The 19492-nt window shown below is 40.4% G+C and overlaps 1 protein-coding gene across 2 annotated transcripts in view; it reads right to left on the bottom strand.

Moving 5' to 3' along the window:
• Positions 1-1331: 1331 nt before the first annotated feature.
• tacr1a (tachykinin receptor 1a) overlaps positions 1332-19492 on the bottom strand; it is a 71389-nt gene continuing 53228 nt past the window's right edge. For both annotated transcript variants that reach the window (XM_061818136.1, XM_061818137.1), the window contains 3 exons: positions 16063-16213; positions 13796-13992; positions 1332-4971 (listed from right to left, as the gene is read on the bottom strand). In XM_061818136.1, the coding sequence (XP_061674120.1) occupies positions 4590-4971; positions 13796-13992; positions 16063-16213 (730 nt within the window). In that variant the 3' untranslated portion in view covers positions 1332-4589. The remainder of the gene's footprint in view (positions 4972-13795; positions 13993-16062; positions 16214-19492) is intronic.

The raw sequence follows: 19492 nt of genomic DNA, 5'->3' as shown, positions 1-19492 counted from the left end.
TGTGATTGTGAGTGCGACTGTTGTCTGTCTCCATGTGACCAGGCAACCAGTTCAGGGTGTATCCTGCCTCCTGCCCAATGACAGCTGGGATTGGCTCCAGCCCTCCCCCGACCCTTGTGAGGATAAGTGGCTCAGAAAATGGATGGATTGATGCATGTTTTTGGGATCTGCCTAGAAAAAAACCCAAACAGGCACAGGGAAAGCACGCACACACTGGCAGGGCTGGCATTTGAACCCTGGTGAATGGGTGGGGATGTCACAGTGAATGGAGGAGTCAAACTTGCATTGCAATTGGTGGAAGGGTTAGGTTGTAGTTATTATTTCATTCGACATTAAGCAGTGAAAGATGCCGTGGAGCAATTGCTGAGTTAACGGCCAAACAAAGAATGTTCATTCATCCATCCATTCATGCATTTTCCGAGCCACTTATCCACATAAGGGTCGCTGGAATGGCGGAGCCCATCCCAGCTAACTCAACAATAAGATCAAATATCCCTTTTTCTCTCTGTCTTTCTGTAATGCTAGGCATTGCTATACCTGTATCGTGTTTTTTATATTTCGTCAAATTATGATGTGATAGTGGTGGTATATTGGGATGGATTGGGAATCGCAGACAATAATCATTAGTTGTACTACGCACTCAAACTGAGTGTCTTTGCAAAATATTCAGAGCAAAGAAACGGTTATGACCATATAAATACCAACATAAATATAATTGATAAATTGTAAAGTAATAAGTGGTAATTATAATCATTCTAATATAGTTAATTTCCTGTAAATTACTAGAAGCATGACTAAATTCATATATTAAAACAATTTAAGTTTGTTATTAAAGTTTTCTGTAAATGTCCATATTCTAACACAAAACAACAAAAAATATTCCAAATTGTTTGCTTGCATGAAAAATGGGGGACTCAAAAAGTTATCTTCCAAGTGGTGTAGTACCTGGAAATAAAGGCTGATTTCTGTTTAATTCCTATATAATTGTAATTTTCAGTCAAAAACTTTAAAACAAAAAAAAAAAATCTCAGTCTATAACAAAAATAGAGGCATTGGGCTTTGGGTCCGAGGCTACAAAATTTTTCTGAAAAAGTTGAAAAGTTTGGGCAACATTGCCTCAACTAGGGGTGTCCAAACATTCGTGTGCATTTAGTTATTGTTTGTCATTGATAGTAGAGATAAACAAAAACAAGTTGAAATGTATATGTACAACACAGAATATAAAGGATTTTATTTTGATAAGAGTAACATTTTTATAGTATTATTTCAAATTATTTTATTCGCAGGTAAATAATTATTTTAATGACCAAGTTTTTAAACTAATGCAACATTTATCTCAGGATTTGTGATAATGAGGGCCAGATCAACGAATGTCATGGCCTGCATCCGGTCCGTGCGTCACAGTTTGCGCACCCGTGGTTTAGACTGACTTTGATAAGCACCATGGACATATCTTTTTACAATTACTAAACAAGACTCAACAAACAACCCTGAGGAATACAGTTGGCCCTCATACCTTAAACACTCGTGTGGTTCACTTCTGCACATGTATGAAAACTGCACAGTCCATAGTAGCCTTTAAATGTATATCATTGCTAGAATTTTGTTACATCATTCATTCAATTTCCGTACACCTTATTCTCAGTAAGGTTGGAGGTGCGCGAGAGCCTGTCCCAGCCATCTTCGGGCGAGAGGTTGAGTACACGCTTAACTCGTCGCCATCCAATTGCAGGCACATAGAAACAAACAACCATTTGCACTCACATTCACACGTACGGGCAATTTCAAATCCCCACTTAACCTACTATGCATGTTTTGGTGATATGCGAAGAACCCATGACAGGCAGGGTGAGAACGTACAAACTCTACACAGGCGAGGCTAGATTTGGACCCAGGTCCTCCGAACTGTGAAGTAGATGTGCTAACCAGTCAACCAGCGTGCCGACTTATTACATCATATCCATCCATATTTCTACAGGGCTGTCCCTCATCAGTTGAGTTGAGTGAGCTGGAGCCCATCACGGGTAACTTGGGGTGAGAGGTGGCCTATACCATAGAATGTTTGCCAGTCAATTGCAACCAACAACCAACAACCAACCAACCATTACAGCCTCACTCATGTTCACACTTAGGGCATTTTAAAGTTTTCAATTGACCTAACAGGGTTGCTTTTCAAATGTGTGAGGAGGCATCAATAATGAAGAACTGCTTGAAACGGGGCTGAACGATTCATTTCTCCCAGAATTGAAAAAAATGTGTTCCCAGTTTTGATATCTACAATCCAATGACCTTAAAGAAGAGTGTTGAAAACCAATGGAGAAAAACGTGCACAAAGATAAGCTCGAGCCCGACGGCCGAGGCCAACAAAAGTGCCCCTTAATTTAGTTAACATAAATGACTAGTCGTCTTACCCCAACACTTGGAATAAGAAAAGGACGCTTGCACAATGTATCAAGGTCTGACATGGTCCCGCCCTCTATGAACTTCAGCTTACATTGTGCAGCACTTCAGCGAAGTCAATACAATAAAATATGTCTATGCCAACATTGAGGCTGCTAACAAGTTATACCATGAGTTGCACTTTTGCATGGTTTTTAGCATTAATTTTAGTCTTCAAACGAACATAAGAACTGATGACAGAAAATAAGATTAGCATTGAGCTAAACCTCTAATGTCAAACTAGCAACCTTACATCACAAGAAATGGGGACAAAATTTACATAAACATCTCATAGTAACACAAACATTAACCTTGTGCCTTATCGGTCGCTATGCTTTATAAAACTTTATAGCATTGGTTCCATTCATTCCTCCCTTTCTTGCCATCTAGGTTTACTCTGTTTTGAAATTCACCACTGTTGTGTGACGTTACTTTTTGTCCCAAAACACTGACTTCCTGTGTGTACCCTTTAAAATAAAAGGTTACAAGCTGAAAACAGGAAGTCAAGCTAAAACTTGCATATCTAAAACATTTCACATGCTAAAAGAATTACAAATAACTATTTCAACATTGCTATATTTAAAATGTATGTGAAACAAAAATTAATGAATATCAAGTCAATTTCATTAGTTCCACACACTGACTTTTTTTTAATAGGTTTTTATATTGATATTACTTATAAAGAACCCCGAGTAAAATGTTAATTTTAGTCTATGCTGGGGGCTGCTTATAAAAATGGATGTTCATAACTTGGACACCCCTTATTTAAACCATGCAAACTATTTTGACCCAGCCCACCTCAAAGGATTGGAATCGAGAATCGTTTGGAACAAGAATCGGGACCGGAATCGCTCAAATTCAAACGATGCCCAACTTAGATTACGCAAAGAAAACCCACACAAGCCACTCCACACTATAGCCAGAGACGGTGTCTAACAGTCATCAAGGCGCAGTAAGCATCTCTTTGATTTTTGGTCTAATGATAAAACTGATTACAAAATCAAAACTGTGAACACAGGATTTTCATCTTTTATCATTACTGATACTCTAAGGAAAAGTGTACAAGTGTATACAAATATGAAAAAGTCAGTTTGATCCTTTGTCGCCCCATTTTCTTCAACTTTGAGATTCTTGCTTTTTAGAATTTTAGATCATATTTTTCTCAAGATTAGAATTCTATTCCTGAGCTCTACAACAGGCACACTGTTATAGTTCCAAGGGTCGACTGTAATAATAGGTGAGAAATGGGATGCGGTACACCCAGCATGCTACAGCAAAGAGGAAAAGATTGCGTGTATCAAGGTGGTGTTGAGTACACAGAAGATCAGTCAGAAAATTGTGGGGAAATACACAATTTCTGTTACTTTAGTCAGAAACATAAATCAATGTGGAGCTTCCCTTCAGTGTCTGGGCTGCACTGCACAGTTTCAAAACAGAAATTCATCTTTTGTGTTTGTTTTTACCATTCAAGGTTTGCCTCGGCCCATAAATAGTCTCGGGAGCATCTCAATGATGCAAAGAAGAAGGAAGCAACTAGTCCAAGTCAGGGTTTTGCCTGGTAAAAGATGAGTCATGACTGTGCAGAACATTCAGCAGCACCTGTTGGTGCTTCCATGATCTTAAGACATGTGCTCATTCTTGACATGTGAGCGTTGAGAAAATCCTGCTTGGGCAGATTTTGGCCATCTGATGAGAAAGTTCAAATGAGAACAATGCACTTTCCTCTCCAAAGAACCTGAGTTCTTCCAGCTTTGTTGCTTTGCAGACAACGGTGTGTATTTTCGGCGTGCTGATTTCTAACTCAATTCCAAAATAGACTGTGTGAAGTCGTAAAGCTTGTGGGATTGAAAATGTGGGAACTTTCCATGTGCAATCAGAGAAGGCTGTTGTTACAAGCAGAACCTGTGAAAGACCGAAGCACCGTGTCTGCTCCAGTGCTCAACTTTCAAAGTGGATTCCAGTCATGTCGTTCGGTCCTGCCAAGTAGCCCAACTCCTCTGTACCAGAGAATTCTGGGTTAAGAAGGACCATGCGCAGTGGATAAGATTTCTCACATGCAAATGATGTTCCAGTGTAAATCAAATCGTTCACAGTCGCTCGTACATTCGTGCTATCTTTTTTTACGTGTACAAGTTTCATCAGTTAGTGACTCAAATTATCTCCTGACTGTCTGACAGAAAGCTCCCAGTGTTTAACATCTGCTCTTGGAGGTTGCTGTGCGAGAAAAAAATAGATGTTTCCGACATGGTTTTGGAGAGGCGCCGGGACGAAGAACCATTCGATGTGAGATCCACTGAAAAGGTTTGTTGGCCCTCCCCAACAGGTTCTGGATCGACCGTAGCTTTGGTCTTCGACTGCTCCATTTCATCCCCTGTCTGGACTACACTTGACACGGTGGTCTCCAGCCGGCTTGTCTTGTAAACGCTCGTCTGAGTTTGAACGTAGCGAGTAGACTTGAGTTCGAGGCCTTCGTATGAGTTTTGAGGGACACAAGGGCAGCAGCGGAAAGCTCGTTTAAAACCTGCACGGAACCTGTAGAGGTAGAACACATTTTATTTGGTTATGCACACACACACAGCCACAACCGTAATAGACGATAGCTGGAGTGACAGACCAAAGGTACGACTGTTGATGTTTAACAAAACATAACATTTGTTTTTTTTCTTCCCTTTTCATTTCCTTTTTACAGCCCTGACAAACTGTGAATAACTTCCCTCTCTGCTTATTGCTGACTGACAGTTACTGGAATCCCTTTTTTCTCTTTTAAAATTTTCAAGCAACGATATACAAGACATCTCTAACACAAGTGTTTGCCTTTATCTGAGGAAAAACATACGAAAGAAACTGGCTATGTTATAAGAAAAAAGTTGCAAAATGATTCTCTTTTTTATAGACCCACTTTGGAGTAATCAGGTAATATGACTTAGTGTTTATTCTATACTTGGAATTACTGGAGATGATTGAATATTTTAAAAAAAGGCGCTTTAAGTGTGAAAGAGCCACAACACACTTATATTGATTATACTATTTTTGTGATTATTTTAATGTTGGTGAAAATTACACTATGTTGAACTATTTCTTTGTACAACTCTCAAATGATCTAAAGCTTTAAAGATCCAATATGGACAACCACCCTCTCCCATATCCCTTCAGTATTATTATTTGTATTTTTACATTTTTGTCATTGGGATCTCATAATGAACGACAAAATCAGATGAGGAGTCAGACAGGCTTCATTTTTAGACAGCATTGAACTGTGGGCTTTGCCTTTTCTTTCTTTCTTTCTTTCTTTCTTTCTTTCATTTTAGAGAATATTCGGGTTTCCCACTCCCACAAATCCTAAAAAAGATTTTCAGACATGCGAGATAAATATGCAAGATCAGTTGTATATGCTACGCATGCATAACATTGTTTAAGATTTCTAAGTGTATTTAGCTAATTATTGAAACTTTGTCGTATGTCTCCGATTCTCTTTCAGGAACATATTATCTGCATATACTGTGTTCCAGAATTAGAATACACACAATCATATGCCATAGGTCAGTCATACAAAAATGGCAGTATTTTCCACACTAGCAACCATTTTAATATGTCCACTTCCTCAACAGAATTGTACTGCGATAGCTTGAGCGACAGATGCCTTGGTTTAACTAAACTGTATCTGAAGTAAACATTTGTGGAAGTGAACTTCATTGAGATTGTATTTTTGGAACACTTAATGAGGATAACAGGTGTTAATTTACATGCCATTTAAATTGATTGGAGAGTGAAAATGAGAGTGGTGATGACGGAAAGGACTGTGCACTGAAGTTGAATATATTTAGTGCGGCGGTGTGAAATCACAAGTGGAGGAGAGAGAAGTGAATGTAGAGAAAAGGAAAATGTTCATTGATTACAAATGAGAGAAGAGTACAGATGGAAGATGGAAGTAGCAAATCACCATTGGTCACATTTGTTTTAATTATCAGAGCCCGCAGAGACAAAAGTCAGCCAGTGCCTTACAAAAATGACTAAACCACTGGTGACAAACTCACGGCCCGGGGGCCTGATCTAGCCCACCACATGATTTTTCTGTGGCCTGCGAAGGCAAAGCTAGTGTGTCAACTTCCATGATTCGTGTGATAATCTGGACCAAAATTTAAAATTGTCATCTATCATGAATGATAAGGTTGCTATATTACAAGTATTTTTGTGTTACAAAATGAAGTTTTAAAAGTCAGTCCCTCGATTTCTGATTCTAAAGCTGGCTCATCCATCCATCCATTTTTTAGGAGGGTTGTGGAAGTGGGCAGGGTACACCCTAAACTGGTTGCCAGCCAATCAATCGCCGGGCCCACCGACACAAAGAGCCTCACTCAGAATCACACTTAGGGGCAATTTAGAGTGTCCAATTAATGTTGCATGTTTTTGAGATGTGGGAAGAAACTGGAGTGCCCCGAGAAAACCCACGAAGGCATGGGGAGAACATGCCAACTCCACAAAGGCGGGTCCGGGATTGAACCCAGGACCTCAGAACTGTGAGGCCAACGCTTTCCAGCTGGCTCATAAATGTTGTGTCTAATATGATGAGGCGATGAAACGGTTTTATGGTTTCACAGTCATAACGGCCCCCTGAGGGAAGCCAGAAGTACAATGTGGCTCGTGGCAAAGACCAGTTTGACATACCTGGACTAAACCTTTGCTTACACATATAGACGCACATGTTTTCAAATGATTTCATATTAATTTTCGATGCAAAAACAACGAAGTGTGAAATAACATTTTCTCACAACACAGACACGATTAACAGGTGGAAGACAATGTTAGAAAATTGATTTAATCCAGCATGCACCATCCGTCTCTTTTTGTCACAAAATCCCAGTGACAGGCATCAAGCTATAACCACGCTTAACTATAATCATTCTTCAAAGTAGTAGGGAAGTTGTTTAGAACGAATGATGAACGCATTATTATTATTATTCTTTAACTGCAATGCAGTTCGCGCGGGCTTTGCAGTTAACCGATTAAGGTCTACATTGCCAGGTCCAAGTGCACAATCCCTATTCAATTTCAATATTTGTTCCTTTCCAGTGTTTACATCTGAAGTGGCACAAATCTGGTATAACTCCTGAACACATGAAACAGGAAGCTTGATGTGGACACGCGCAAACTACAACACTTAGAAATATATTACATAAATATGAAAGTCAGTTGCATCGCAATATACTTTCTCTTTATCTGAACAGCTTTCAGTCAATCAATGTCAACAGAAAACCGAGCAAGGAAGGACTATGTCAACCGAAAAGGCGTAGGGTGAAAACACATATTAAGCCTACGCACAATAGGCCCATTTTGTTTGTTCATGCCTGAGACAAATATTTTTTAAGTTTTAAACCTACTTTTAAAAAGTACAAGTGAACCACAGTTTTTCAAGTCACTGTCATAGTCACTACACACAGGCATATCTTTTTTTATATTGGTTTTTGTTGTATTTTTTTTTTTTTTTATATTGGTCTTTGAAACCCCCTCCTCCCCCCGCCCCCAGATCATAACAACTTGCTCTTTCAAACAGCTTTTGTATACCAATACTAGGTAAATTATTGTGTAAAGCGTAGAAGTCAAGAGTATTTAAATGGAAAAAAATGCATGTTGTTTCTACAGTATATACTTAGATCAATTCACGATTCTTCTAGTTTTTTCTGTAACTTAAAAATAGTGTGTAAGTATTGGTTTCATATGTATTGCCCCATATCTAACACTGTAAATCATGTATGGATGTAATAATGAGTAGTAAAGTGTATTCTGTATACTATATTGTCCAAAGTATTTATTCAATTGTCTTGACTCATACGAATTTAAGTGAGAACCCATTCTTAATCCAGAAAGTTGAATATGACATTAGTGTATTCTGTAATTATAAAATCTTAAACTCTCCTAGAAAGGCTTTCCACAAAGATTGGGAGTGTGTTCATGGGAATTTTTGACCATTTTTCCAGAAGCGCATTCGTTAGGTTAGAGAGTTAGTCTCTTTCTCTCTCTCTCTCTCTCTCTCTCTCTCTCTCTCTCTCTCTCTCTCTCTACTCTAATACATCCCAAAGCGTTCTACAGGGTTGAAGTAAAGATTGTGCAGGCCATTCAAATTCATCCACATCAAATATCTTTTCTGAGTGTTTATGAAGGTTGATTGTACTGATGCACAGTTAGGTTGGAACAGGAAGGAGGCATCTCCAATTTGTTCCCAGAATGTTGGAAATGTCCAAAATATTCGCCCCTGAGCTCCAGTGAAAGGAACTCTGACTGCTTCAGCATACTAAGTGATTTTAGACAGTCAAAATGTTTTGGGGATTACCCAATCCTATTCCAACATGTCTGTGAAGTAGTCCACAAGGCAAGGTCCATAAAGACATGGATGAGAGAATTTGGGGTGGACGAACTTATTTGGCCTGCACAGAATCCTACTCACAACCCGATAGAACACGTTTGGGTTGATTTCGAGTGGACATCGAGCCAGACTTCTCGTCCAATATCAGTGTCTGACCTCACATATATGCTCCTGGAAGAATGGGCAAAAATTCCCCACAAACTCACTTCAAAAGTTTGTTGAAAGTCTTCCCATAAGAGTTCAAGCTATTACTGCCTGAATACTTTTGGAAATATAGTGTAAAATGATTTCATATACAGAACACCTTTGATTTATTGACGTCGTGATGGCTTTTGATGTTTTATTTTACATGATCTATATGAGCGGCATTTTCACTACCATCTCAGGCATCGGCGGTCCACAGTAGGGGTGCTGCCCTAACCCAACGTGATGCATCTGGTCTAGATGCTCTTTACAATGCAGTCATAGAATTTGCGTCAATGTATAGGATGAACTCCCCCTGCAAACATGAACATGAACATCCTCTTCCTCAAATCCACCGTCGTCACATTTTTCTTGTCTGTATTAAGGGTGACGTTATAAGAACATGAGACCAGACTGGCCACCTCCATCCAGTAGGCCACTTCATCCCCATCAGTAATGAATCCCATTACTGTGGAGCCATCCAAAAACTCCAGGTTGATGTTGTCCTTGTGGGAGGAGGTTAGGGTGCTCATATTTCTCATGATGTTGGCTCAAGTCCTGTTACCAATTATGACAGACTCCGGCTGGACAAAGACGAAGTCGAGGAGCCACCCACAGACAATTTATGAGTGACTGTGGTTTTTCGTTAACGGGTGACTTTGTAGGAGATGACAGTACGTAAAGCAGAGCTGTAGTAAACGAAGAACATCCTGATGTATGAGAATGTGTTTTCCAGGTGGGAGAGGACATACTGGAGTGCGACAGTAATGATGAATGATCAAGGTGTACTGCAGAGTGTTCAGTGTATCTGGTGCAGAGGTGGGTGCTACATGCAACTCTGTTACATTTACTCAAGTAGTAATCCATCCATTTCCAACACCGCTTATCCTGGTTAGGGTCGCGGGGCGCTGGAACCTATCCCAGCTGACTTTGGGTGAAAGGACAACTACACCCTGAACTGGTCACCAATCTACTTTTATTTATCAATTACTGTGTGCGTGATCTATTTTAAGACTGTCTGACATTCCGCATTCGGTTGCGCCAATCCAACATAACAACAAGGCACATTTGACTCCAGTTCAGCAATTAAACAGCACAATACAGTCACATGACCACACATAAAGCTTTGTATTGCACTTTGTCTGTCACTGTCTCTCTCTCTCCCTCTCTCTCTCTCTCTCTCTCACTCTCACTCTCTCATGTTACCATCTGGTCAGATAACATCTTCATTCAGTTATATCAGCGAATAAATCAAATTCTGTAAGGCCCCCTGTGTTATAGATTTCTGGCCAATGAAAAATTTAACTGGTGCCAGCCAGGTGTGTGTGTGTGGAGTCCCATTTTAACATGAGTTTCAATGTGATTCCTGAACAAAACCCCATAACAGATATAAGATGGAGTGCGTCCTTGTGCAATGAGATTTGAGAAAGAATATCTTTTTTCCAAAGGAGACATGGCTGAGAAGGCAGGATGTTAAACAAGTCCAATTCAGTCACGTGCAATGTTCTCTAAAAGATTGTAATAAATAAATCCATAAAAAGATGTGCATATTTTAGGTCACATTAATGCTGGAAAAAGTATGAAAGATTATTTATCTTTGTGTATATTCTCCTACATTACAAAAATCCACTCCAGCTTTGTTCCCTTTTTGTAATTTGCCTGGTGAGCCTATTGTGCTGTATTGTGCAGAATAGAAAGACCATTTCTTGGAGCTGAATTTACATTCAATTGTTATTTTATTTAAAAAAAAAAATTATCATTTGTTATTTTGTAGATGAAATGATATTGTTCAGCAGTACCTCAATTTGCAAATTCATCTTCAATGTGGTTGTTTTTATATTGTATTGTTTTGTTTAAAAAAAAAATCTGAAGTTACTCAGAGTAGCAACACTTTTTTTCTTACTTGAAAAATTAGTTGGAGGACTACTTTTTCGGGAGTCATAGTATTCGGTGGAATGGTGATGAGGCTGGTTAATACATCTGGCTCACAGTTCTGAGGACCCCCGTTGAAAATGCGGCCTTGTTTGTTTTTGAGTTTGGAGCTTGTGTGGAGTTTCATCTTCTACCTATGCCTGCATGGGTTTTTGCTGGTTTTATGCCACATCCCAAAAACATGCACGGTAGGTTAATTGTAGACTAAATTTGCCTTACATGTGAATGTAAGTTGTTTGAATGGTTGTTTATTTATATGTGGCCTGCAATGGGGTGGCGACCAGTTCAGGGTACCCCACCTCTCGCCCAGAGTCAGATGGAGTATCCATCAGCACATTCGCGACCCGAGTGAGGATGAGTGGTATGGAAAACGGACTAATATTTTTCTAAAGTAGCAGTACTCCTACTTGAGTACAGTATGTGGCTACTCTACCCACCTCTAGTCTTGCATGCTGCTCCAGATGTTGGTGAACAACACTTTCCCAAACCCCTTCATTATGATTTTAGTAGTAGTAGTCTGTTGCTCGGCGTGGAGGCTCTTCATGGTAAGATGTTGGATGGTGTTTGAACTCGGGGAAGATTGGTTTGATGCAGGGAGAAGGTTAAGATGGATGTGTAAACATCAGCTAGTTCACTAGAACATGCTCTTAGGACCCCTCCAAGTAAGCTGTTTGGGGTTGATTTTCCTCACTGCTTTGTGTTCCTACGCTGAAGAGATTGTTACAGGGATTTTGGGTCATCTGCATGAGTGTTTGTCCTCTCCACGCTCCAACTGGAGGTCTCAAAGCAGGTGTAGATTTCATTTTTGAGTTCATATGGCAGATTGTCCTTGGAGCTGATGGTGATGGTGTTGGTCTTGCAGTCTGGGATGTGTGGCAGACATTGCCAATTCTGCAATCCACAATAGAGTAGATGTTATTCAGATTCTCTGTGTACTAAAGTCCAAGTCTGTGGTTACCAGCGTTATTCTCCAACTCTTTTCCTGATGCAAATGATGTATGCTTTGTCCAGGATCCACAACCTTAGCACAGAGAAGGTAATGCCTTTGACCATTGTAACAGAGGACAGAATTGTTGGGGCTCTCCAGTAGGAGGTGGACAGCAGAGTGGCTGGGATGGGAGAGTCAGAGGATGTGGACAGACTCTGTCTAGACCCTGTGGATAGACTGTTTGTTCCTGTTCCCACACAACCTAAAGTTCTCCGGTGTTCAAATTGGCTTGCCACCCAGGCATCCACACGACTCTCTTTCTCAATGTCCAAAGGTTCTGGTTCCAGTGTGGACCAATTTTCCAAGATGGTCCACTTTGTGGCAGTCCCTAAATTGGCTTATGCCTTTGGGACAGCTAATTTACTGGTCAGAGAAGACGTAGCGTGCGAGAGGGGTCTTTTTTCCCAGGTGTGGAAATCATTCTACAAGGCAATGGGTGCCATGGAGTCTTTCACTTCTGGACTCCATCCGAAGTCCAATGGCCAGACAGAGGAGGCAGACTAGGCCTTGAAAGCATCACTTTTGCTGAGTGTGCCTACACCCTTCTGGCTACCCTCAGTGGAGTATGCTGACAACTCCCTCATCAGCTAAGCTACTGAGATGTCACCATTTAATATTGTGTAAAACCCTGTGTTTTAGGGTTAGGGTTATGAGGAGTCCATTCCCTCTGTCTAATTTCATCTTTGGAGGGCCTGTCCATCTGGAGGGATGCACATGCTGCCTTGTTCCGTACTGTTGTCAATCCTATGACTGTCACACTCTTACTATCACTATACCTCAGGTTCCATCCAGTGTTCCACATATCGCTTCTCAAACCTGTCAGCTGCAGTCCGCTCTGACCTCCATCGGTGCCTCCTCCTCTTCCATGCATGGTCGATGGTCAGCCAGTTTGCACAGTGAGGTGGGTGCAGTGCTTGGTCTACTGGGGGATGGTGGGGAGGTTATGGTCGTCAGGAGGGTTCCTGGATCACTTGCTCAGGCATCCATCCCTTGTCCATGACTTCCAGTCCCTCCATCCTTTGAATCCAGGTTACCCATGTGTTCTGTTAATCCCATTATGATTTACCAGGGTCTGGGTCTGCTGACTCTCAGCATTTTTCCATTGCCTGGTCATGGGAGATGGGCGGAGCCTTTGTTGCAGAGCTACCAAGATTAGTTAGGTTCTTATGCACTAGTAAGATGGAATATTGTTGCTCGTAGTTATTACCTGTTCAATCGTGTGTATGGTGTCCACATTTCATCTCACAATTGTTTTCCCTTGTATATGTGGTTTTCAGTAGTCCTGTTTTTTTTTTGTAATTTAATTTCCTATCAGCCATTTGCCATGTCGTTTTCATTTTTTAATTATCCTTGCTCACGTCCATCATACACGCTTGGTTGGAGAAAAATATTGGTTATTGGCTCCTGTTACTGTCTTTGCTCTGCTTTGGGGTTAAAAATTCTGTCCACGCAATCGTGACAGGCTTACTTCGGCTGAAACATTTTAACCATCGAAATGTCAGTGCCTCACTAGTCAGTCCGACTGTGTTTTCTTACTCAGCCTTGTGTTGGCTTTTGAGCTTGTTTTTCCTCTCATACTGCAGCTTCTTCATGTGGCACTTCGTTCACCACCTCTTTTAGTTTGTTCAGGTTAAGTTAGTTTTCTGACATCAACATTTTTTCACAGCACTTTTTGTTGTTTATGTTATGACAATGGTGTTTGGTAACTCAAGCAATATATCCTTTTTGATTTGCCCAAAAGTAGTGATTTTGGAAATGCAACAAAATGTGGTAATCCATATACTGTACTGTACATGTAGTACATCTTGCTTACTAATCCACCTATCTGAGCTCTTCCAACAATTTACAAACCCTCTAAATGTGGTATATCACTTTAGAATGGACATGCTTACCTGTCATTGAGGCAGCAGTAGATGAACGGGTTGTACATGGTGGAACTCATGGCCAACCACATGATGCCCAAATACACTTGCTGGATAAAAGTTTCCTCAAACATATCAGGAAAAAACTGATGCAGGAGGAAGTATACATGGTAGGGTAGCCAGCAGATAGCAAAAGTACACACCACCACAATCATCATCTTCACCACCTGCAACACAGATCAGGGCTCACATAGTCTCCACACCAAAATTCACCAAAAATGACTTAAATAGACCTCGCAATGATTTATGTTCCTGGGAACAGTCATACCGGACCAGAAAAGGATTTTCCCCAGATGGCTGCATCAAAATGGGAAGCAAAATATCGAAGTGTATCTGTGAATAAAGTGGTGCCATGCTCGTAACTCAAAATACTTGAATCTCAAATCATCATTCCCTATATCACAATAGTCATGCAGACGCAAAAAAAGAATCGTAATTCTAAGACTATTGTAAGTGCCTCAGTGAGGTGCTGTTATATTGGTATTTTTGCAGAGGATAAAGCATATGTGTGTGTATATCTGTGAATCTTGTTACAGAAGATTAGCCGAAGTAAAACAGAATATAAGTGCGTGAATGAGAGGGGTGGAGGAGGAAGATTGAAGCTACAGGCAGAAGAGATAGCGAAGGTGGACGACTTCAAATACTTGGGGTCAACAATAGAGAGCAATGGAGAGTGTGGTAAGGAAGTAAGAAGCGGGTCCAAGCGGGGTGGAACAGTTGGCGGAAGGTGTCTGGTGTTCTATGTGACAGAAGAGTATTTCCTAGGATGAAAGGCAAAGTTTATAAAACAGTGGTGAGGCCATGATATACGGATTAGAGACGGTGGCACTGAAGAAATAACAGGAAGCAGAACGTGAGGGAGCAGAAATGAAAATGTTGAGGTTCTCGCTTGGTGTGAAAAGGTTGGATAGGATTAGAAATGAGCTCATTAGAGGGACAGCCCAAGTTGGATGTTTTGGAGACGAGGTTAGAGAGAGCAGACTTCGACGGTTTGGACACATTCAGGGGCGAGAGAGTGAGTATGTTGGTAGAAGAGTGCTGAAGATGGAGCTGCCAGGCAAAAGAGCGAGAGGAAGACCAAAGAAAAGGTTGATGGATGTTTTAAGGGAGGACATGAGGACAGTTGGTGTTAGGGAGGAGGATGCATGAGATAGGCTGAAATGGAAAAAGATGACACTCTGTGGCGAGTCCTAACAGGACAAGCTGAAACAAAAAGAAGAATCCGCTTTCCTGTGTTGTTCCACCTATTTGTGTTCAAACAGCCATTGGTTAAAAGTTTCTAAAACTGCAACTACTGATACTGTTTGTATCACGTATTTTACATTACAGTATATGCTAACATTAAGCTAGTTTTAAACACACAATGTGTAATTCCCTTTAGGTTTAGTTTGACAATAAACTTCAACTTTGAGTGGCATTAAACAGCTTGAAGCCTCCTTTCTGATTAATTGTTCAGTATTATTCAACTGTTGCTGATTGTGAAGTGAGTGTAATTAAAGTGTAGTGTAACTGCCACCGAATAGTGCTCGTATCGTAAAGGAAAAAAAAATCAGGTGAATGTTGCCTTTATCTTGTAAGTTGAGTCACTCGTACCTCAAGGTATCACTGCACACATACACTCTGTTTATTTGTGTGCATATTTGGGTTTTTGAAATACAACCAAATGTTTTGGTAGCTAATTCATCCAACTGGTTGGTTACATCAACCGACTTATTGACTGCATATTTATTGTTTATCGTGGAAAATATGTAACAGCGGCTGTACGTTATCTATAGATTGTGCTTCCACACTATTGCTTGATTTGACATTATTGACATGAATTTAAAAGCACAATCGATGTACACAGCTCTCATGTACCTCAATTTTACATGGAGAGTTTAACTCCCCATATATGAATAAATTCACAGATACAATTAATTAAATATGTCAGCCCTTTAGATTTCACAGAGCTGCAGAAAGAAAATAATCATCAACTTAATTTAAACATCACATGAACAATAAGTATTGATAGGCAACAAAAATAGAAATGAATAGTTCATTATATGGTGTTGTGTACTGTTCTGCACATTACGTGAAGTGTTTCACTTGAACATTGAATGTCCTATTCTTGGCTCCGCCTATGTCTATCAGTATAGTTTATTGTTGGATGAAGCCATTATTTATGACGTGAAATGAAGACATGAGAATCTTTAATTGGAGATTGTCACATAAAATAGAATAAACGGTTGAGAACGTACCTTGCGTTTGGCAGTCAGTTGCTCCTTATAGCGATCAGAAGAGTCTCCTGGGATTTCACTGGCCCAGAGAGTGAGTCCCACCACGAGATAAGCACAGCCCATCACCAACAAAGGGAGGAAGTAGATCAGGAAGGCAACACACACATAATACCTATGAAACACAGTAAGTCCTCATCAATCAAGGATCCCTCAAATAGAAAATTCATCATCATTGCAGCACAGTGTCCCAATGAATGACATTAAATGCTGCAGAGGGGAAGATCATCCTTTGAACATCAAAGGACACCAGTTTGCAGCAGCTTTAAGGGGAAGTAGTAAAAAGGGTAAATCAATAAGCTTGGCCTTTAGTGACAGGCAAAACTTACATCATAAAACCCATTGAGTGACAATGGATATAATTGAAGGATGCACGCGGAGCTGTAGAAGCTCAAGAATTTTTTCAAGACTTGCAGGCTTGAGACCCACCTCAGAAGGATCTACTGTGGAAAATAAATTGGACCACTTTTTGGGGTGATACAAACTTTATTTTTTTGCATCAGTGTTTGTAGTGGGAAGCACTGTGAAGCAACTGGTCAAAGCGTTAACATCACAGTTCTGAGGACCGGGGTTAAAATCCCGCCCCCACCTGTGTGGAGTTTGCATGTTCTCCCCGTGCCTGCGACAATTTTCCCTGGGCACTCTAATTTCCTCCCACGTCCCAAAATCAGACAACATTGATTGGACACTCTAAATTGCCTCCAAGTGTGATTATGAGTTGGACTGTTTGTCTCCATGTGCCCTGTGATTGGCTGGCAACGAGTTCAGGGTGTCCCCTGCCTCCATCCTGTTGACAACTGAGATAGGCTCTCGCACTCCCCGAAACCCTTGTGAGGATAAGCGGCAAAGAAAATGAATGGATGGATACTAATACTGCATATTGTTTGTGTCAAGGCTGGCTAAAATCCAACATGTATTATTTGTCTTACTGCATACAACATTTGTTACTGTGCATGTGTATGACGACCTATGTAACATAGCTTTTCTATTTCTTTATTATTGGATGGATCGGGATGATTCACCATATGTTATGTGAAGTAAGTGTGACAAAGACAGGCAGAAACATAAGGGAGAGAATTTGAGGATTCAACAGATTTGTACAACAAATCCATCCATCCATCCATCCATCCATCCATCCATCCATCCATTTTCTGGGCCACTCATCCTCACAAGAAATCGATTTTTTTATATTGTGGCCCTTCCTCAAAATGCCTTGGGAGACTTGTTCTCAGAGAGAACAAATGAGCCCTGGCCCTGCAAAAACATTTCGGTGAATGGAAACTAAACTTCACGGACCGGTATACCACCAGACTGTGTCATGGTCACGATATCAAATTACACCAGAATTCGAATAACATCATTTCTTCCATTAACTAGGAATTAACCTCCAAACTTACAAATACAACAACAACACAAATATTTTTTTGTGTGACATTTTTGTCATGATCTTTATACAATTGAAAAACACTGAAATTTTCATCGAAGGTGCATGTCCACTGTGAGAGAGATCATCTCAAAAGAAAAATCCAGAAATCGCAATGTATGATTTTTTTTAACGATTTATTTGTGTGATACAGCTGCAAATAAGTATTTGAACACCTGTCTATCAGCTATAATTCTGACCCTCGAAGACCTGTTAGTCCACCTTTAAATATCCACTTCCACTCCGTGTATTATCCTGAATCAGAGGTACCTGTGTGAGGTTGTTAACTGCATAAAGACATCTCTCCACCCCATACAATCAGTAAGACTCAAACTTGTGACATGGCCAAGACCAAAGAACTGTCCAAAGACACCAGAGACAAAATTGTACAACTCCACACGGCTGGAAAGGGCTACGGAGAAATTGCCAAGCAGCTTGGTGAAAAAAGGTCCACTGTTGGCGCAATCATTAGAAAATGGAAGAAGCTAAACACGACGGTCAGTCTCAATCGGAGTGGAGCCCCATGCAAGAGATCACCTCGTGGGGTCTCAATGATCCTTAGAAAGATGAGGAATCCACCTAGAACTACACGACAGGACTGCCAATGACTGAGCATTGAAGATGGGTCGTGGTTGGGTTTTTCAACATGACAAAGACTTGAAACACAGCCAGGAAAACCAAGGAGTGGCTCCCTAAGAAGCATATCAAGGTTCTGGCGTGGCCTAGCCAGTCTCCAGACTTAAACCCAATAGAAAATCTTTGGAGGGAGCTGAAACTCCGTGTTTCTCAGGGACAGCCCAGAAACCTGTCTGACCTAGAGAAGATCTGTGTGGAGGAGTGGACCAAAATCCCCCCTGCAGTGTGTGCAAACCGGGTGAACATCTACAGGAAACATTTGACCTTTGTAATTGCAAACAAATATTACATTGGTTTTCTCAGGTGTCCAAATACTTATTTACAGCTTTATCACACTAATAAATTGTTTAAAAAAAATCATACATTGTCATTTCTGGATTTTTCTATTTAGATTATCTCTCTCAGCAGGGTGTTCAAATACTTATTTTCTTCACTGTAAAGTTACAATGCAAGCGGTAATTTTACCAAATCAAGGGAGAACAATTAGTGAGAACATCAAATATGGAGCTCAGTGGACGTACTCTGAGTGCACAACCCACCAAAATGTTTACGGCAACAGCATACAAGGCAGTAGCTATTTGCATTAGTATTTCATGTTTATGGAATAAATACTGTTTGATAAATCCAAAGTGGGGCGGGGGTCAACATTTTTTAAAAAGACACAACAGATCAGTCATAAATTTTCTTCTAGGAAAATGATACAGGCTTTTTATTGATTCTCTGAGGTGCGGGATATAATTCTTGTGATACTTGTTTGACGTGTCTAGACTTCTATTATGCATACCTTTTTCATCAAAATTATTTAGTTGAATGACTACAAAAACAACCCACCCCTCAATTTTTAATACTGATTGTTCTCATGCAGGTCAGGAGTGAGTTTGAGCCTCATCCCAGCTAACTTTGGGCAAGAGGGTTCAACAGTTCAATCTCAGGGCACATACAAACTGTTTTCATCTCCACCTCTGACTGAAAAGACAGACCTAGTTTTATTTTTTTCATTTCATTAAGGTCAAAAAGGCTTGCAAAGCAGATTTGCTCCCTGTTATAAAACATCTCCAACAACACCGAGTGACGTCAGGTACAAGTGGGGGGGACTTTGAATCAAACATCGCCAACGCATCTGAGCCAAAATCTAAATTGACGCTGTTTGGTTCAATTTTCCTTCCAAGATTTCACTCAGTGGATGGTGTCACTGTAATCAATGCAGAAATGCTGAAGATGACTCACTTAGAAGCTTGGCATGTAATTTTGGAATCGATTTATACGTACATGACTTTCTGAAGAGCACAATCCTTCTAACTCCTCCGCTAAACTGTGAAATTCAAATCCCTGGAT

This window comes from Syngnathoides biaculeatus, chromosome 4 (genome assembly GCF_019802595.1).
Source record: "Syngnathoides biaculeatus isolate LvHL_M chromosome 4, ASM1980259v1, whole genome shotgun sequence".
NCBI lineage: Eukaryota > Metazoa > Chordata > Actinopteri > Syngnathiformes > Syngnathidae > Syngnathoides > Syngnathoides biaculeatus.
Note: the sequence above shows the minus strand (reverse complement) of the source record. Positions and strands in the feature narration are given on the sequence as shown.